The sequence below is a fragment of the Pimephales promelas genome, chromosome 18 (genome assembly GCF_988280905.1).
Source record: "Pimephales promelas chromosome 18, fPimPro1.hap1.1, whole genome shotgun sequence".
NCBI lineage: Eukaryota > Metazoa > Chordata > Actinopteri > Cypriniformes > Leuciscidae > Pimephales > Pimephales promelas.
In genome coordinates, this window is record NC_142786.1 from 19,080,191 (window position 1) to 19,098,981 (window position 18,791).

Consider the following 18,791-nt stretch of genomic DNA (forward strand, 5'->3'; position numbering starts at 1 on the left):
TCCGTTGCACTTTCGCTCTCCCTCAATGTGTCAAAGACGTGCAAAAGGGTGAAATTTCTGCCATGCCTTTTAAATGCAACTGTTAAATCATATCATCAATCTCAGAAGCGGTTTTAACAGGAGCAATGCATAGGAACTACATTCAAATGGATCTTAGATTCATTTCGATTGGTTGATTTTTGCAATTGCCCGGAAAATAGCTTTTTGGCCTGACCAACCTGTACAAGTGGACATACAGGGAATGCAAGAGAGGAATGCATGAGGAATATGAGGAAAGGTGAGGTGATGCTTTATTCCTGCACTTCCCTTGTTCGGTCAGTCCCTGACGCGCCCGATGATGGTCAGGAGGTAAAGGAAGATGTTGATGATGTCCGTGTAAAGGTTGAGAGCTGCGAAGACGTACTCCTCTGGGCTGATGGACATCTTCTTGTTCCCCAGGAGAAGCTGAGTGTCCACAGCCAGGAACTGTGAAGAAACAAACAAACACAGAGAGTCACTTTCATGTTGTGTGACTAGCAACACCGATTCGTTGCATTTGGCAAACTTTTCTAACAGATGCGAGGTCACAACACAGTCAATATATTATTATACTATTAAAGGAGAACTCCGGCTCAAAATGAACCTTTGGTCTAATAAAAATGGTAAATGGACTGCATTTATATAGCGCCTTCAGAGACCTAATGGCCACCAAAGCGCTTTACATATTGCCTCACATTCACCCATTCATACGCTCATTCACACACCGACGGCGGTGTCAGCCATGCAAGGCGCCAGCCAGCTCGTCGGGAGCAGCTGGGGTTAGGTGTCTTGCTCATGGACACCTCGACACTTGGCCAGGTGGAACCGAGGATTGAACCACCAACCTTTCGGTTCGTAGACAACCCACATGAACCACTGAGCCACTGCCGCCCCAAAAACATCGGTACCTAGTCAATCGTTCTCTGAGATTTGTTTTCATGATAATCAAATGTAAAGAGTTTTATCTCTAAAAACTGTTTAGCGTATAATGCTAGTACTGGGGGCATTTAAAAAGAAATCGCTAGTTTATACCACACAGTAACATAATGAGGGTCCATACATACAAAATTAGGCATTGGGAACTTTGTAAGAGTACAGACCATTTAATAAGATACTTTATAAAGACAGTTCACTTCGAATATACAGGCGGCACCATCTTTGGAAAACAGTCTCAACTAGTCAAACTACGAACGTCGAACTAAGTGAGCTGAACACAAATCTCAGAGAACGGTTGACTACCGATGTTTTATTAGACCAAAGGTTCATTTTGCGCCAGAGTTCTCCTTTAAGCATTTTTACAAAGTGTTGATGTTTTCAGGCTCTACTAGAACAGGTTTCCTGCTTGAATGTTGATTATTCTCCTCATATTCTCCATTCTCCTCTCTTCCCAGTCTGTCAGTAACACTCTGTTTACTTCCTGTCTCTATGATGCCTCCTTCTGAAAAGCACACTGTGCTCTGATTGGTCGGCTGGAGCAGTGTGTTGTGATTGGTCGAGCGCTTGAGTGTGTTTGGGAAATGTACCGTCCCTTCCCATAACCACCAGTTTAACACACTACTAACTAACTCAACCAGGCCCCGCCTCTTTATTCTGCACATTAATTATTATAATGAGGAATATTGTGACGTGTTCAAGTATCCAGGTGTTCTTCTGAGCTTTCTATTTGTCAAAGAATCCAGACAAAAAAAGTATCAAACTATGTATCAGCACAGCTTTCAACATTAATATTAATCATAAATGTTTATTGAGCATCAGATCATCATATTAGAGTGATTTCTGAAGGATCATGTGACACTAAAGACTGGAGTAATGATGCTGAAAATTCAGCTTTGATCACAGGAATAAATGACACTTTACTATATATTCAAATAGATATTCCACATTCTTACAGTTTTTACTGTATTTTTGTATTTTGTATCAAATAAATGCAGCCTTGATGAACAGAAGAGATTTCTTTAAAAAAATATTTACATTTTTTTTTTACATTTAGCTGACGCTTTAATCCAAAGCGACTTACAATTGCTATATATGTCAAAGGTCGCACGCCTCTGGAGCAACTAGTGTCTTGCTCAGGGACACATTGGTGTCTCACAGTGGATTCGAACCCGGGTCTCTCACACCAAAGGCATGTGTCTTATCCATTGCGCCCTCACCACCCCATAAAAAAAACATAGTTTAATCATAACGATCACAAACCTATGAATGGTAGCGCATGTCATAATTTCCAATTGCATGACGTTCCAACAATTTGATTTCCAAATGCTGAATCTCCTGCGCTAAGAGACTTTTATTTCCCCAGCCAGACTGGAAAACTGGAGGCTTCAAAAGCGCCTAAAAGTTTGGCGGCCCAGATTAAGACAGATGGTAAAACATTATACATGTACCTCACAAAAAAAACATAACCATTCATGCACGGTTATGACCCTCTGGTGCTCTTCAAATGATTGTACTATATTTTTACTACAGTACTATTTTTTATTTAACATTTTGTATTTTTAGAGGACTTTATGGTACCAAATTATAATTTTTTTAAGCTATAATCGATTTATTTACTTTTTGAACATAGACCTTAAAATGAAATTTCCAACTTAAACAGCCATAAATCTGGAATGCTGGCACTCACGCAGGTGAACAGCAGCGCCCCGATCGAAGCGTAGACGATGTGCAGGATCTTGTTTTGGATGAATATGCAGAGGATTGAGGCGAAGAGCAGGACGATCAAACACACGAAAAGAACGCCATAGCAGGAAGTGAAGTCATATTTGCTCTGTTTTTGAAAAAGGGAAGAATAATGGTTATCAGTGGTGGTTTAATCACATTAAAGGGCACCTATTATGGAATTTTGAAAGTTACCTTTCATGTAGTGTGTAACATAGATCTAAGTGAACGAAAACAGCCTGCAATGTTTTACATCTGAAAGTTCACCGTATATAAAGTTATTGTCTCTCAAAAAGTAAGAGTCGACTGAGTCGCTGAAATGAATCGATAGACGAACGGTGCTTTTTCTCTATCTAGATGACGTCAACTTGACAAGTTATTTGAATAAGATACGCCCACTTATTGCCAAGATGGATTCTGATTGGCTTTTTTAAGCTCAGAAATGAATTCAGCTTTAAGGAATTAGACTAAATCTGGTATAAGCTCCAAAAAAACATACATTTTTGGTTGAACTATCCATTTAAATGAACTGATCATGAATTGATGATGTATATACAATTAAATAGTGCACATAAAGAAACAATGTTATAGTTAAACGTGAGCAAACGGACCTGCAGTGAGAAAAGCACGACGGTGAAGCAGACGAAGGTAGTGATGCCCACAGCCATGATGACCGTATCGGTGTTGTAGAAACTGGCGATCATTCCAACCATATACGACAGACTCAGCGTCAGGATGGACTGAGAAAGACAGAGATAAGATTTTCATTTTTATTTGAAATTGGTTAATGTTCTCAAATATCAATACACACAATACTTCAATGAGCTCATTGTTTCTGCCTTAAATTATTATTTTTTTGCATAAATTAATTATTTTTTTAATAATTTATTTTAGCTAACTGCGATTTGTATATATACATTTCTAAAAATACATAACTTAGACAGTTACCTCTGATAACAGATCACTCTAAATTGTAATGTGCACTTTCTGTGAAGCTGCTTTGAAACAATTTGTATTGTGAAAAGCGCTATACAAAGGCAATAAAAAAGATTATTGTGCCGATACTAATAAAATCTATATATGGAATGTGATGTTAATTAGCCTTTCTTTCCTGTGATGGGGCGGAGATGCAAAAGTTTACCTCGATTTAAATGCCAGATGTTGTTTATTGTGTAACCAAATTTGCTCAAACCAAATTTAAGACAAGATTTTTGAAGGACCCACAGAACCCCGATTAATATATAAACATAAATATGCATGCATGTATGTATGCATGTACATATGTATAAATGTATGCACGTATGTATGCATGTGCATATGGATCACCATCTTTGTTGATCCTGGATCAACTTTCCAGTTAACCAATCAGATTTGAGGGACAAGTTTACAGTTTATGTCAAGTTTAGGCTTAGAACCAGGGTGAAGTACTTAAACATCAGTGTTATTCACCTCGCATTACCCTCTGATTTTAGGGAAAAGTTATGGTTAGGGTTAGGTTTAGGGATTGGGTAAGGACTACATTTTGGGACAGGAATGTTGATCCAGGACCATGTCTTACTTGGCAAAATCACGGTGACCTACGTATGTATGCATGTTTGTATGCATGCATGTGTGTATGTATATATGCATATGTATATATGCATGCATGCATGCATGTATGTATGGATGTATGTATATATGTATGCAAGTATGTATGCATGCATGTATGCATGTATGTGTGAATGCATGTATGCATGTATGTATATATATTTATATACAAATTAAAAATCTAAAATTAAGATATAATGTATTGAAAATATAAGTATATAATGTATATAATTAGGGATGCACCGATACCGATACCGGTATCTGGTATCGGCCTCGATACCACATTTTCTAAAGTACTCGTACTCGTTAAAAGTCCCCCGATACCGGGGACCGATACCATGTTCTGAGAAATGGGTTAATCATAGGCGCCGAGTGCCCACCCCCAGGCTCCGGCTGCAGCTCAGAGTGGGGAGATGGGGAGACATGTCAGCCGTGTGGAACAGTGAGGCGCGGGTCAATGTATAAACAACCCGCACACTACCAACGTTTTCAACTACCCGCCCGCTACTCGGACCGCAAAAAAAGTAAGAAAATATTGTACCCGACCCTCTTCCTGACCGTATTTTTTAAAAGTAGTAAATGCTAATCGAAGCGTTATTGGGCCATAAACGTGTAACAACACAGCATCGCAAGAAGACGTAGCCTACATATAACAAAGGCAGCACTTTGGTCATCATCTTTCATTATTTCGGTAAATGTCTCCCACACTTACTCTTTCTATTTGTGTATTTGCGGAGCTTCCTCTTCCCAGTCTTCACCTTTTCTCTTGCCGCCTCCATCTCTCTGCAGACTAGTAGTGATCATAGACATGGCCGGTTCGTGAACGAATCGGTTCTTTTTAATGAACCGGTCGAACCAGTACGCTAAATCGAACTGAATCATTCGCATCAGTTCACGTCTTGCGTCAGTGCTGATCCACAAGTTACTACAGTTACTCACTTTCAGACATGCCTGACAGTCCCTCCGAGTTGAAATAAACCAATATCCCGAATTATATTTTACTCCAGTAACTCTAACAGTTCACTGAACTGAGACATGTTGTTGATACTGCTGATACTGCGCAGCCGCGTAGTAACGAACGCAGAGGTACAGCGGTTCTCGGATCACACCAGTACAGAACTGAGAACTGTTTAGACTGAGCTTGTGTGTCATCTTCGTGCCAGTTATTCAGCCAATAAATAAATTCGGCCTATATATTTCATAGAAAATTCTATCTAGTACTATATAAATACAAAGGTTTAATTGGCATTTTTTTCCAAACGACCTGACCGACCGCGACCCGAATATCATTAAATATTTTTGGATGACCCGTAACTGCGGGTAACCGCGGCGCAGGCACCCGCTCATTTTGGATCAACCCGTGCATCACTGGTGTGGAACAATTTCAAAGTGAATGGCTTTGGATTAGGAGAATAAGTTTACTTGTAGTCGCCAAGTTACTTATAGTCAGTTGAATGTCTGTTGGGGGACCAAATAAATAAAGTGTTATCAGATATTAAGCTGATCGTACTAATACTCTAGTCTACTAATACTCTAATGACAGTTAGTTGACATGTAATTGAAAAGTTACTTATTAGTAAAGTGGACTATCGAAATAAAGTGTTACCCAAGCAATTTAATCAAGGACCTAAAAACCCGTATATAAAAATATTTAAATTATGTTTTTTTTGTTGTTTTATTAAGTACTCGGTATCGGTATCGGCGAGTACTGAAATGCAAGTACTCGTACTCGTACTCGTTTTCCAAAAAAGTGGTATCGGTGCATCCCTATATATAATAAACACATTATATCATATACATAATAAACAAATTATAAAACCCATATATAATAAACAATACTGCATATAAAAACACTGAAAAATAGTGTAAATATGTGGATCTGTACCAGTGCCACCAGGTTCCAGGGGTGTCTGCGGCGAAACTCTCCACAGCAGCTGAGGACGATCAGGGACACAAAGAAGATCGCGTAGGATACGTAGTACGTCCAGCGATTTCTCCGTACAAATAGTTTGACGTCAGATGAAAAGGTGAAAATGGACACAAAAGAGAAGGTGACCAACAGCTGCACAGTCAGGACCAAAAACACCTGAGGAGAGAGTGCTCTTCTTTAACACGCTGTACTGCTACATACAGGCAATTCTAAAAATATTCAGACACTAGATATCATTTTTGATATTTGTTTACTAGTGTGTGCAGGACACTATAGTTCATTTATGTCAGTGAGGAGAGCAAAATGAAGTAAACGGTCACATATTATACCCAAATATAATATTCTAATTCTGTACAACATTTATATACAATGAATCTGTGCCTTACTGTTTACCTTTCTAATGAAGGCCTGTCGAATACTCTTATCTTCCCAGCCACAGTTTGTAAAATCATCATTGCCGTAGTAGGAGGGGGGTCCGTCTCCACCGTGGTATCCAGGGCTCTCAATAGATGCTGTCGAAACACAAATAAATAATGTGATGATGGGTGAAATCTAATGCAGGTTAGAGCCCTCAAAGCTTTTATCGTACACTGAAGATCAAGACCAATTTAAAGGGGATATATCATGAAAATCTGACTTTCTCTGTGTTTAAAGGTGCCATCTGACATAATAAATCAAATCCTACTCCATATTCCATAACAGATGGGGGCAGTATACCTCCAGAAAATGAGTTGTGCTCCTACCATCGCGCATGTTATTCAAATCATTTGACATGATAAAAGGTTGGAAGACCGCAGTTTCACGTGGAGCATTTGGAGATTTTTAGAGATCAGAGACTCAATGAACAACATCAACACTAAATGATGAAGACCATCTCATAGACGCCTGTCTCAAAAACAAGCTGGTGCATTTCGACGATATGGGAAAATAAAAGCTTGGGCAATTATTTTAAGTTTATGGTATTCGTTTTGCTCATATTACACTTTTATTGTTAGTTTGAATTAATTTGACAGACAGCATTCGCTGATGTTGATCAAGCTAGCGCCATTCAGAGCTGCCAACTCTTGCAACACACGCAATTGACACTTAGCAAGCAGGTTAGTTAAGCTCTCAGATTCTGTCAATTTTATTATGCAATTCAAAGAATAAATACCGTTTTGGCGCTTGTACATGTTACACCAGAGATCCCTAGCACACGTGAACCAATCGTCTCTACTAGCTAATGGAAAAAGAACATGAACTCTGTTGAAAGATACAGTATGCTACAACTTACCAAAATGTATTCCTCATGCATAATGTCGACCAATCATTTTTTGAACTCTTCCCTGAACTGAAATGTAGTAGTGGGCTGTATTTTCCACACGACTGACATCAGGTTCAAGTACACACACAAGCCGGCGCGAGCGCGACTCACTCGAGTACTGCAGTTTGGCTGGTGGTAACGTTGCCCGTCTGCATACCGCCTCCCATGGCCGGAACTGGTATTACGACACCTGCCGGGCCGGGGCTAGCAATTTAGCATGCTAATTCAGGTTAATATCTCGGCAGCACTATAACTTGTCAGTTTTTAATGACATCATTGCACTTATTTCTTCTCATTCTTTTGATGCGTGTAGCTCATTTTTTTTAAATATTTTTACCTCAATTATTCCATATGGCACCTTTAAGTGCTATAATCCGGTGCTTCCACCAACCCAGAACGTGAACAGTAAACCCAGTAACTTTGTTTAGGTGAGCCTTTCTCTGAGAGCATGTCAGAAAATAAGCCGATCAGATTTCACTCTTCTTGTGACGTATGAAGAGGATCTTATTATAATATTAGCGGCCCTTAATCTGCACGTTTACACACACCAGCGACAATTGTCTTCGCAAGCGCCAAAAGAGATCTGTTCTAACGCACTGGAGAAGATCCAGCAAAGCCTGAAACTGTTCTGTGGTCGAGCACAGACGACACTGAACACTATTGACCAGAACACGTTAGCGCTGTCTTATAAACACCTCAGGAACTGTGAACACTTGTGGAAGAGTTCAACATGATGAAGAGATGATCAGTGTAACTCCAGAACAACTACAGAAATGCCTCCACTAACATTCAGAAACATCTCTCCGTAAGGCTGCACTCGTACTGGTTATTCCTGATTCTGGACAGTGAGATTTGCCTGCTTGTTATTGCTGGAGTCTCTGAAGCGTGAGTAAAGGCTCCGTCCTCTTCTAAACGGAGGCGGAGCTAAAGCTCATTTGCATTGAAAGGGACACACACAAACAGCATGCTTTGCTTTCACCCAAAAAAGAGTCAAATTTGACAAGATGTAATAAATTATCTGTGGGGTATTTTGAGCTGAAGTTTCACAGATACATTCTGGGGACACCGTCGGTTTATATTACTTCTTGTGAAAAGGGGCATAATATGTAATTTAAACAGCACCAGAAAGGCCTCTTAATAATAGTTGTAATGACGTCCTAATTGTTACAGCAGGGACTGGAGATGAGGTGAGGAAAGAACAAATGCCACTGGCAGCTGCCAGTCAGCCACTGACAGGTCACGTGACCTGCCAGTGGCAGCTCCTGCCAGCCAGTTGAAGATTGAACCCCTACTGTCATCATCACAACATGTCCAGTCTGAAACACCACTTGATGATGGCCAAGCAAACACAAACACACACACACACACACACACACACACAGATGACGCAAATTCTCCACCCCCTCGTCAATAGGCTATCAGGACCTCATCAGTATTTCTTTCACCCTTTTATTGATAGACAGTGTTACATTGTGTGAGAGATTATTTATATATGTTAGTGTGAAATTGAGCACTATTCCAATGTTATTTTCAATACTACTAAACTACTAAACAAGCCAATCCACTTTTCCATGTTGATAAGAGCATTAAAATGAGGAAAAAATAATGTAACAAATAGAAATCAAAAGACATTTAGAATAGATAAAAATGTGTGATTAATCGCGAGTTAACTATGACATTAATGCGATTAATCGCGATTAAATATTTTAATCGTTTGACAGCACTATTTTATAGCAATTTTAGCAAAATCCATAAGTGGGAATTTTCAGAGTAAAGAACAAGTAAATTTCCAAATAGTACTTTTGCATAAATCCCTCTATGTACAACAAAATAACTCTGTGTGACTTTGCCTCAATGGAGGCTGTAATAGGCTAACTGGACTAACCAGTGGACCAATCTTATGACAGCATCTTGACTGTTGGTTTGGTGGCTCTGAAACGCCGGAGTCTAAGTCTGTCATCAGAATGATTTGGTTCCCAAAAACAGCAGCATCCAAACCCCCCAAAAAAATGACAGCCAGCGTTTGTTGGGTTTCGTCTGGCGCTCTGAGACAAACTCCTTTATGATGGAGGGAAAAAGAGCCCGATTGTACTTACCATTAGGATCCACACCAAAGGCAGGCTGGGCGGGCCCCTGCTGGTACGGCCCCGGATTGTAGGCCTGCTGTGGGTTTGGGTACGGAGCAGGGCCGAACCCTGGTGCCATGGGTTGAACGTAACCAGGCTGGTCGTAACCGGGCTGAGGCTGGCTGTAACCAGGCTGGCCGTAACCAGGCTGGCCGTAACCCGGCTGGCCGTAACCGGGCTGGCCGTAGGGCCCCGGGGCCACATATGGAGGGGCCCCTGGACCCTGGCTGTAGTTGGGCGGAGGCATGCCAAAAGCATCGACTTTGGGCGGCCCATAGACGTCGCTGTGAAGGGGGTTGTCCCCCCCCATAATGGGGTAGTTTGGCTTTTCCTGAGACATGTCTCCTTCCCTCACTGGAATCCTGATATGGCCAGAAAAACAAAAAGGTTAATATGTACAGAAAAGGAAATCAATGAAAAATATATTAAAATAAAGTGCAACTAAACAGTTGCAACAGTGCAACTAAAAAAAAAATCACTTTTTTTCAGTTAAAATTTTAGTAATTATTGTGTATGTGCTTTTGTCTTTTTTATGTGCTTATTTTTCATTTATTATATTGTTATTTAGGATTCATTTATTTATTTATTTTTATTTTATAAAACTATTAAAATAACTGAAATAAAGCTGAAATATCCGGAACCAGAAGACAATACAATGCTGAGTAAAGTCGCAGTTTTTGTTATTTTTGGACCAAAATGTATTTTCGATGCTTCAAAATATTGTAACTAACCCACTGATGTCACGTGGACTACTTTGATGATGTCTTTATTTCCTTTCTGGACAAGGACATTCTACCATTCCCAATGGAGGGACAGAAAGCTCTCGGACTAAATCTAAAATATCTAATGACATCATTTTCATTTTTGGGTGTGTAGTAACCCTTTAAAGTCATAAGACTGGAACATGGGCACATATAGATTTCTGTTTTTATTATGCATATAGATAATGATTAAAAATCTAAATTTAAAGAAACCAACTGATGGAGAAAAAACAAAATCTGTTTTTATTAACAGAGCGGATGTGGAAGTTTTAAGGACAAATCAGCAAAAGCAAACAGAGAAGTCAGAGGATTTCGTTTAAGAAGGATTAAAAAAGGAGACATGTGGATAAAGACGCTGCTTATGAGACATGTGGTGGATAAAGAAACACACTTTATATATTACATAGGCTTGGCTTCAGTGAGCTGAACACTGAAAAATTTGCATCAGTCAACAAGGTTACAGACCAGATCTGTACGCTTATTTAACTTCACTCATCATGAATAAAAGCTGGGTCAAACTATGGGTCAAACTTCCAGCCAAAGCGCTCAAAACTACAAATAACTAATAATAAAATATGGCCCTTATTACGTTCAAATGTGTTTTTTTAAGAATAATTGTATTAAGGAAGGATGATTTCAATTGAAAAGAAAAAAAACGTGGAGAAAATAGTCATGGCACAAATATATGAAGCTGTTAGACAACATTGCTAATAATCATAAATGTTTCTTGAGCAGAAAATCCTCATATTAGAGTGATTTCTGAAGGGTCATGTGACACTGAAGATTGGAGTAATGATGATGCTGATAAATTCAGCTTTGATCACTTGATATAAATTACACATTACTATATGATTACATAGAAACCAGCTATTTTAATAGTAAAAATATTTCACAATATTACTGCTTTTCTGGGGTTTTTTTTTTTTTTAAATCCAGCCTTAATGAGCAGAAGAGATGTTAAAACGTGTCTAAACTGAAAGTTTTAAATTGGCTGTAGCTGAAATTGGTCCACTGACATTTTCCGATTTCCCTGAAAAGTCCCAGAGCAAAGTGTCTCTCAATTATTATTTCCATGGATATTTTGTCCATTCTGTAATCTATGGAAATATGTCAAATTTACAGCCGCAGCACTATGCCACACAACAGAATAATCTATTAAACAGGATCAAATGAGATCACCTTCTATTTCTCCAAAGCTTTTTCCAAATGTGAAAAAAAATTAAAAATTCACTACCGCCTCAGCATTTTATATCCATGTGGATGAAGACGTTTGAAGTGAAGTGCGCACATATACATGTAAGGAATAATTGACGACAGGCCGTTGAATTGGCTTTATGCACAGCTGCACTACTTCCTGAACTTAAGCTAGCTCCTTTGTTTCCTGTTTGCCATTATTGGACAAATTGATTAGTTCAGGTGTGCCTGACTTCAGTAGTCACAGCAACAATAATCAGACACACCTGAATTAACCAAGCTTGGCCAATAATGGCAGACAGGAAACAAAGGAGCTGGCTTAAGTTCAGGAAGTATAGTGCAGCTGTGCATAAAGCCAATTATTAGAAAAATAATGCACACCCGAGGTGGTAATACGGTCGCAAGTTTTTTTATGCACGATATATCGTCCACCATATCGGTATCGGCAGATATTCATTTTTAATATTGTCGTTATTGGCCTGATAAGAAAATTTGGCCGATATATTAAAGCCGATAAATAATGTATTATCTCCTTCAGCTGAGACTCTTCAGATGCATGCGCACTTTTCAACATGATGCTTTTGAAATGATTGGAATCACTTTGAAAAGGAAAATACAGTAAAGTCCAACATGTCTGTCAATACATAAATGTATAATTAGAACATTATAATAATTGTGTGCTTGGGACATGGTGAGACTTTTGTTTTTGTAATCAGGCTCTCTATCGGGTATCGGTATCAGCCAAAATTTTTGTATTGGTGCATCCTTATGCCTTTGCATTGGCCTCAGGGTATAACCGAGCAATTGCGTTCATCCATGAGCATAATGGCCAACAAAACACAGCTAACCAATGCACAGGAACCGAGCTAAATCAGATAAGATTAAAGAGTGGCTGAGCAGACATTTGTAATTGTCCATCTCCAACAGACAAATGCCAGGCCTAATGCTCTGTGCCCAACAGAAGTGTGGTTTGCGTAGGACAGATTGCCAACGCCCGTTGTTTGAAAAACTGTATGTTTTAAGGTTTACAGCCCCTTACTGAAAAGCAATACACAACACCAATATCAAGCAAGGCTGGGAGAATGGACATGGGTATTGAGCTGTAAAATACGCTGACAGGGGTAAAACTGGGATGATGAGCAAGCCTGAAAGTTATCCCGGAGGGGGAGAAGGTCGTGGTGACTGATCTCACAGCATCACAAGCAAAAGCACATGATCAGGGGGAATGCCATAAAATGCAACGTCACGCTGATAGAAAACGGCAGTGGTTCTGGTTATCAAAGTCTTGCACATTAGACACATGAGCTAGATGTTTTCTAACATGAATTTGCTTTCAATTTCTTTTGCTTGACAAAAAGAAACCATTACAGACTGTATATGGCAAGCCGCTTACGCATTTATACAACTATTTGTTTTCTTCTCAAATTCACAAAAAATATTTCACTATTAAATATATACTATTTATTTATTAAATACAGTACTAGTTTTTATTTCAATAGTGAGTCTACTATCTACTATGCTAATTACTTCTGGAGCCTAGAACAGTTTTACTAGTTACTATTCAAGTCAAGTCAAGTCAAATATTTTTATATAGCGCTTTTCACAATACAGATTGTATCAAAGCTGCTTCACAGTATCAATCAAAACAACTTAACAGTGTTTGTTTATTACTGGAAAAAAAGACATCCAAGTTTGGTAGATCAATGGTATGATGGGTCATTTAATATCCCCAACTGAGCAAGCCAAAGGCAACAGTGGCAAGGAACCGAAAAACTCCATCAAGTGACCCGATGGTGGCAAAAACTCCATCAGATGACCCAATGGAGAAAAAAAAAAAACCTTGGGAGAACCCAGGCTCAGTCGGGGGTAGGGTTGGGAACCGAGAACCGGTTCTTATTCAGAACTAGGGATGGGACGATAACCGGTTTCACGATAAACCGTGATAAAATGCACTGACGGTTAGTATTATCGTTCAAAATTTAATTATCATTAAAACCGTGTTTGATTATCGCGATTTTAATGACTCACTGAATCCTGTCGGCCAGTCTGACGCAGGAGCGCAGCACGCAATATTTTTTTTTAATTACTATTCGAGAAGGAATGGCGGAAGGCAGTGACCGTGCTCAGGAGGAGATTTTTCAGCCTTTTAAGAGGACCAAATCTGAGGTGTGGTCATATTTTGGGTTTTACAAAAGTCCTGAGGGAAACTTGATCGAGGATGGTCACCCTGTCTGCCGAACAAAAAGTCACTGCAATAGAAACACTTCAAATCTGCTGAGTCGTCTTGTGTGATCATCACCTGAACGCAAGGCAAGTAAACTTTGACCTTAATACCAAAACTACGTCTGGGAAACAATTGGGCACGAAATGTTGTTTTGAGTTGAAACATTTTATGTCACTCACTTGAAATAGACATGAAGCTTCCGCGAAGAAAAGTTTGTAGCAAGTGGATTTGAGCCAAAGACGAACTAACAACTTCAAACAAGACTATTATTAAGAGTGATATTTTAAGGGATAGTAAAGTATAGATACATCACGTATTAAACCGATTTTATTTTTACCACATAATTACGGGAACATATTGAATTGATTATGAGATTAGCTAATGTTTTAAATCTTACCTGTTTATGAATTCATTTTGTCAAACAATCGTCCAGACAAGATACATCACACCAATATTATCAAACTCTGTAAGCAATAAATCAACTCTGATTTGATTTTTGCAATACAATCAAAAACCGGAGACGCAAGACGGCAAGTTGTATTTGAATGAAACAAGAGCGCGCGTCCGTTGTGATATGAAAGTGCGCTGTGTAATAATGCGTTGCTATTGACGACGGGCATTATAAAGAAGCAAATGCCATAGAATAGAATCTTGCTTAAAAAACTGCATAGAGGGGCTTGTTTTATTTGTTGTTTGTTGATTTTCAATTATAAAACTTGTTGAAATGTTTTCAGTGTGAGCATTAGTTCTTTTTGAGCACTTTCATAAATTTTTAACAAAACCGTGATAATATTGATAATCACGATTATTTTGGACACTATAATCGTGATATGAAATTTTCATACCGTCCCATCCCTATTCAGAACCGGTAGTGTTTTTAAAAAAATAACCGGAACCATGCAAAATTCCTAAGTTTCAGTTCCGACAATGGTTCTGGTGCGATATGTGGGCGACGTGCTGGGAGTATAACGTTAGATTATCCTTAGCATCTCATCTCAAGGCGCAGACAGCAAGAGAGAGAAAGAGTGAAGAGCTGCTGCATGATTAATCTTTAAAAGATTTCGATTCAAACACTCACACCATCTTATTCCTAAATGACAAAAACTTCACCCCTGAAGTTGCGGTTTGCTCTCACACGCGCAGGATTTGTGTCACACACACACACACACACACAAACACAAACACACAAACAAGCACGCGTCCAGTCACTATCTAGTAGCCTACATTCAAATCTGTTTGCGCTGAGAGAGACCAGTTGTCCATATGAAACTGCTTTACAATCACACAATTTACGTGTTACAAATATATAAATGATTAACGTTAGAAGAGATAAAAAGTTTATAGTTTGAGTAAACATTGACAGTAGTCATCAAAACAGATGCAGTCCGTAACTTTTTTTGTGTTCAGAATTTACAACATGTATACAATGAGCGAGTGCATCATGAATGCTTTTTTTTCAAACCATGTTTTTGTCTTATCTTAAATCACTACGTTAAGCCTGTAATAAGCGTTAATACTCAGACTTCTTGTTCAGACTGTCCGGCGGATCGCAGCCGCTGCGGAGTAGCCCAATGCCTGCGTGACTCGTCATGGACATAAACAGAGAAAAAGTAGCTCCGGCAACAATGTTCTTCCGCAAGACATATGCAGTTCTGTTTATTAACTGCCAGAGCGCCGATTTATCCAGTAAAGAAATAAGTAAAGTCTTAAATTATGAATCAACCATTCAAACCGTTTTAAAAGATAATCTGTTCTATACACATCTTACATGTGTGTTCAAGCATATTCTACCCCTTCTGAGAGGGTATTCTTCACTGTTGGAGATACAATAAGCAAGGAGAGGTCCTAAATTATTCTAGAGACTGAAGAATTTTTTTTTTTCCTTCAGATTTTTTTTTTTTGTGTGCAGAAATTGCTTAATAATATGTTGAATTTGTTTACATTACCAGTCTGTTAAACTCATTTGTCAAGTACTATAAGAAATAAACACAAAAAGGATTGTGGATTTTTCTCTTACTAATATTTTTTTAATTTATAGGAACCGGAATCGGAACATTTCTCACGATTCCAAACCCTAGTAGGGGGCCAGTTCTCCTTTGGCGTTTATGAACTTGAGGCCAAATTTACAGTAACTGTAAGATGAAAAAATTTATGTGAATGCCTGGCTAAATAGATGCGTCTTTAGTCTAGTTTTAAACTAAACTACTATTCAGTAGTAATAGTATATAACCAATAGTTAGACAATTAAATCCAGTTTTTCTATTATTTATTTATTGTAAAGTCAAATTAAAAATCAAATGAAAAATATTAATCAAATTTAAATAATAAAAAATACAGGCAATCCGATGCAGGGGATGCAAACTGATCTGAGGGCACGGACGCTTCGGTCTGCGCATGCGTCGGAAGTGATCGCTTGCGCGTGTACGTCACTCATTGTTTACACAGAGATTTCGGAAGTTTTACCTTTAACTGTGAAGATCTAAACATATTTAGATATACAGGAAATCGCAATGGAAGACAATTTCGATATATCTAAATATGTTTAGTGAAAGGTAAAACTTCCGAAATCTCTGTGTAAACAATGAGTGACGTACACGTGCAACAATCACTTCCGGCGCATGTGCAGGCCATAGCGCCCGTACCTTCAGATCACTTGGACATGGCTGTGGTTACACGAGGTAAAAACGCTATGAATACTGCTCGTTTTCTCACACAAACCGCTCTCGTTTCGTGTCTTAGGCCATCAATGTGTACATACATTTACGAGTCATTCAATCATGTTTAATTTGGACTTCTCAGTGCATGCTCTTTGAGGTGAACCCAGGGAGGACCCCCTAAACTTACATTATATGACTGAGAGACAACAACGGTTTGACCGAAAAATATCAAAATTAAAAATACTGTGGAAACAAAGACACCTACATCTTGGATGCAGCCAAAACATATCACAAATTAATTTCAAAGTGAACTATCCCTTTAAACAATTATTCAAAGAACCCCAATGAAAATCAACTTTTTAAATGTTGTTTATGTCTATGTGGTACTTTAAACGTGTAAATTCATAAGTCGACAGCATTGCTGAGTATTTTCTCTTTAAAAATGCAGTTAACCAAAGACAGTCTCAAAAACAGGGTTTTAAAAGCACAGTTGTTCGCTATGTCATAAATGCTATGATGAACTACATACCTTTTTTGTTGTTGCATAATTATTTCTAACACAGACACAACTAGATGCTAAATGAGGCAAGGGTGTCAAGCTATTTTAAGGAATTATGAAAAAAAACGTTTAAATATGTACTTATTGTGATCAAATATGAGTTTTAAGAGTTAAAATGATTGACTACAATGGCACTTTCATGCAGTGCATGCAGTACTTCGCTCATCTTGTGGCCTCAGGAGAACAAACTTAAAGCTTTTCTTCCTAAATGAAATTATGCCCTTTAAATTAGATTAGTGATATATTAGTATAAATTCTAATTCGTTTTTTAAGCCATTTTGGCTTATTGGAAACTATACCAGCATCCATTCCAACTGTTACTAGAAAAATTTCTAATCAAAAGAATGACTCCTAGTATTTAATGAACAGTTAGTAGTTAAACCGAAAAATGTATTACAATAATCCACTACTGGATTACACACTATTAATTAAGAAATAAGTAACAGTCAGTAACTAAAACAAGACTAGTTAGGATAGGAATACATGTTAAATCGGCTTGCCACACAGATTATGTGATCAGATGCAGTCCATTCAAACTGTAACGTTACTATAATCATGGATAAACGAGGGACCAGATTAACATTTTTTTAACATTAAAATATTGTAAGTGGCTCCAATTACTTAAGATTTTACACATAAAACCTGGAGGTATAAATTATGCATTTCAATGAGCCATTTGGGACACAGATGATGTAAACATTTAAATATCGCACTTTCCTCTATTCAGCAACAAATCTGTTTGTTATCAGACTCTTCCTTTAATATCCATTCAAAAATCGAAAATACAATCTATAACTTACTTCAGTAAGCCGTGACATTAGCTCATTAAAAGCAGGATTAGGCTAGGCTAACCTAACGATAAATCTGTCTTAATCTTTCTGATATAACGTTCGGCCCGCTGCATATAACGTTATCGTTATTATGACAGAAACCAACCACATTCGATTTGACATATCTAATGTAAACATAACAAAATTACAGCATCAAATTATATCTCTATGACGACAAAAATGGCAGAGCTTGTAAACTTTCACGTCAAAACATAAACCTTGATTTTGCGCACCGCCAAACAACATGACAACATTAGCGCCATTCCTGCGCATCCACCTGCGTTATTTAACAATATTCGGGCAAATATTCGCGCTGGCAGAAAACTAGACAGACTTACCCTTCAGATTAGAAGACGCTCAGTAAAAAACAACGTTTGTATTATAAATAACAAAATAACAACGGAAATAGAGTCCGTGTTTATTGTTAGGTGTTGTTGACGCTGTCGCTGGCTGTGTTAATGCTCGTCTGCTCTGAATCCGTTAGCCACGCCCACCGGACTGAGAAGTCACGTGACACATGAGAAGCGCAGTTCACATGAGACTTTCCCATTGCGTAATTGTTGGAAGGTTCTACAAAAATCTACTAGTTGCACACACGTTTAAAAGAAAGGAAAGATATTTAGAAGAGACAGAAAATGTATTTTTCTAGCGTTCAGAGGTTCTCGGTGTCCAAAACTACTTTAGTGTTGAACAATTTCCTCTCTTGCAGATGGTAGTTAACTTGTAAGTTTTGCATTATTCAAATGATTTAACAAAACATGCAAAATGGTGCATGTAAAAAGGGAGAATTGATGACCAGTAACCCTATGTCATTATTTAGAATAGTATGAAATATTTTAATTTAATCCTTTTTTTTTCCTTAATCCTCTTAAGTAGTGGTTCTCAAACACTAATAATGTAATAAAAATAGTAATAGAGTAAAACACTAATAATTCTGCCAAAAT

General features: G+C 38.2%; 1 protein-coding gene across 1 annotated transcript; it reads right to left on the minus strand.

Moving 5' to 3' along the window:
- Positions 1-192: 192 nt before the first annotated feature.
- Positions 193-18,327, minus strand: grinaa (glutamate receptor, ionotropic, N-methyl D-aspartate-associated protein 1a (glutamate binding)). The gene is made up of 7 exons (XM_089122961.1): positions 18,186-18,327; positions 9,593-9,984; positions 6,587-6,705; positions 6,149-6,349; positions 3,288-3,416; positions 2,642-2,785; positions 193-465 (listed from the first exon to the last, which is right to left on the minus strand). Exons 2-7 carry the CDS (start codon positions 9,960-9,962, stop codon positions 316-318), a joined length of 1,113 nt encoding a protein of 370 aa, XP_088979087.1. The 5' UTR covers positions 9,963-9,984; positions 18,186-18,327; the 3' UTR covers positions 193-315.
- Between the last annotated feature and the right edge of the window lie 464 nt (positions 18,328-18,791).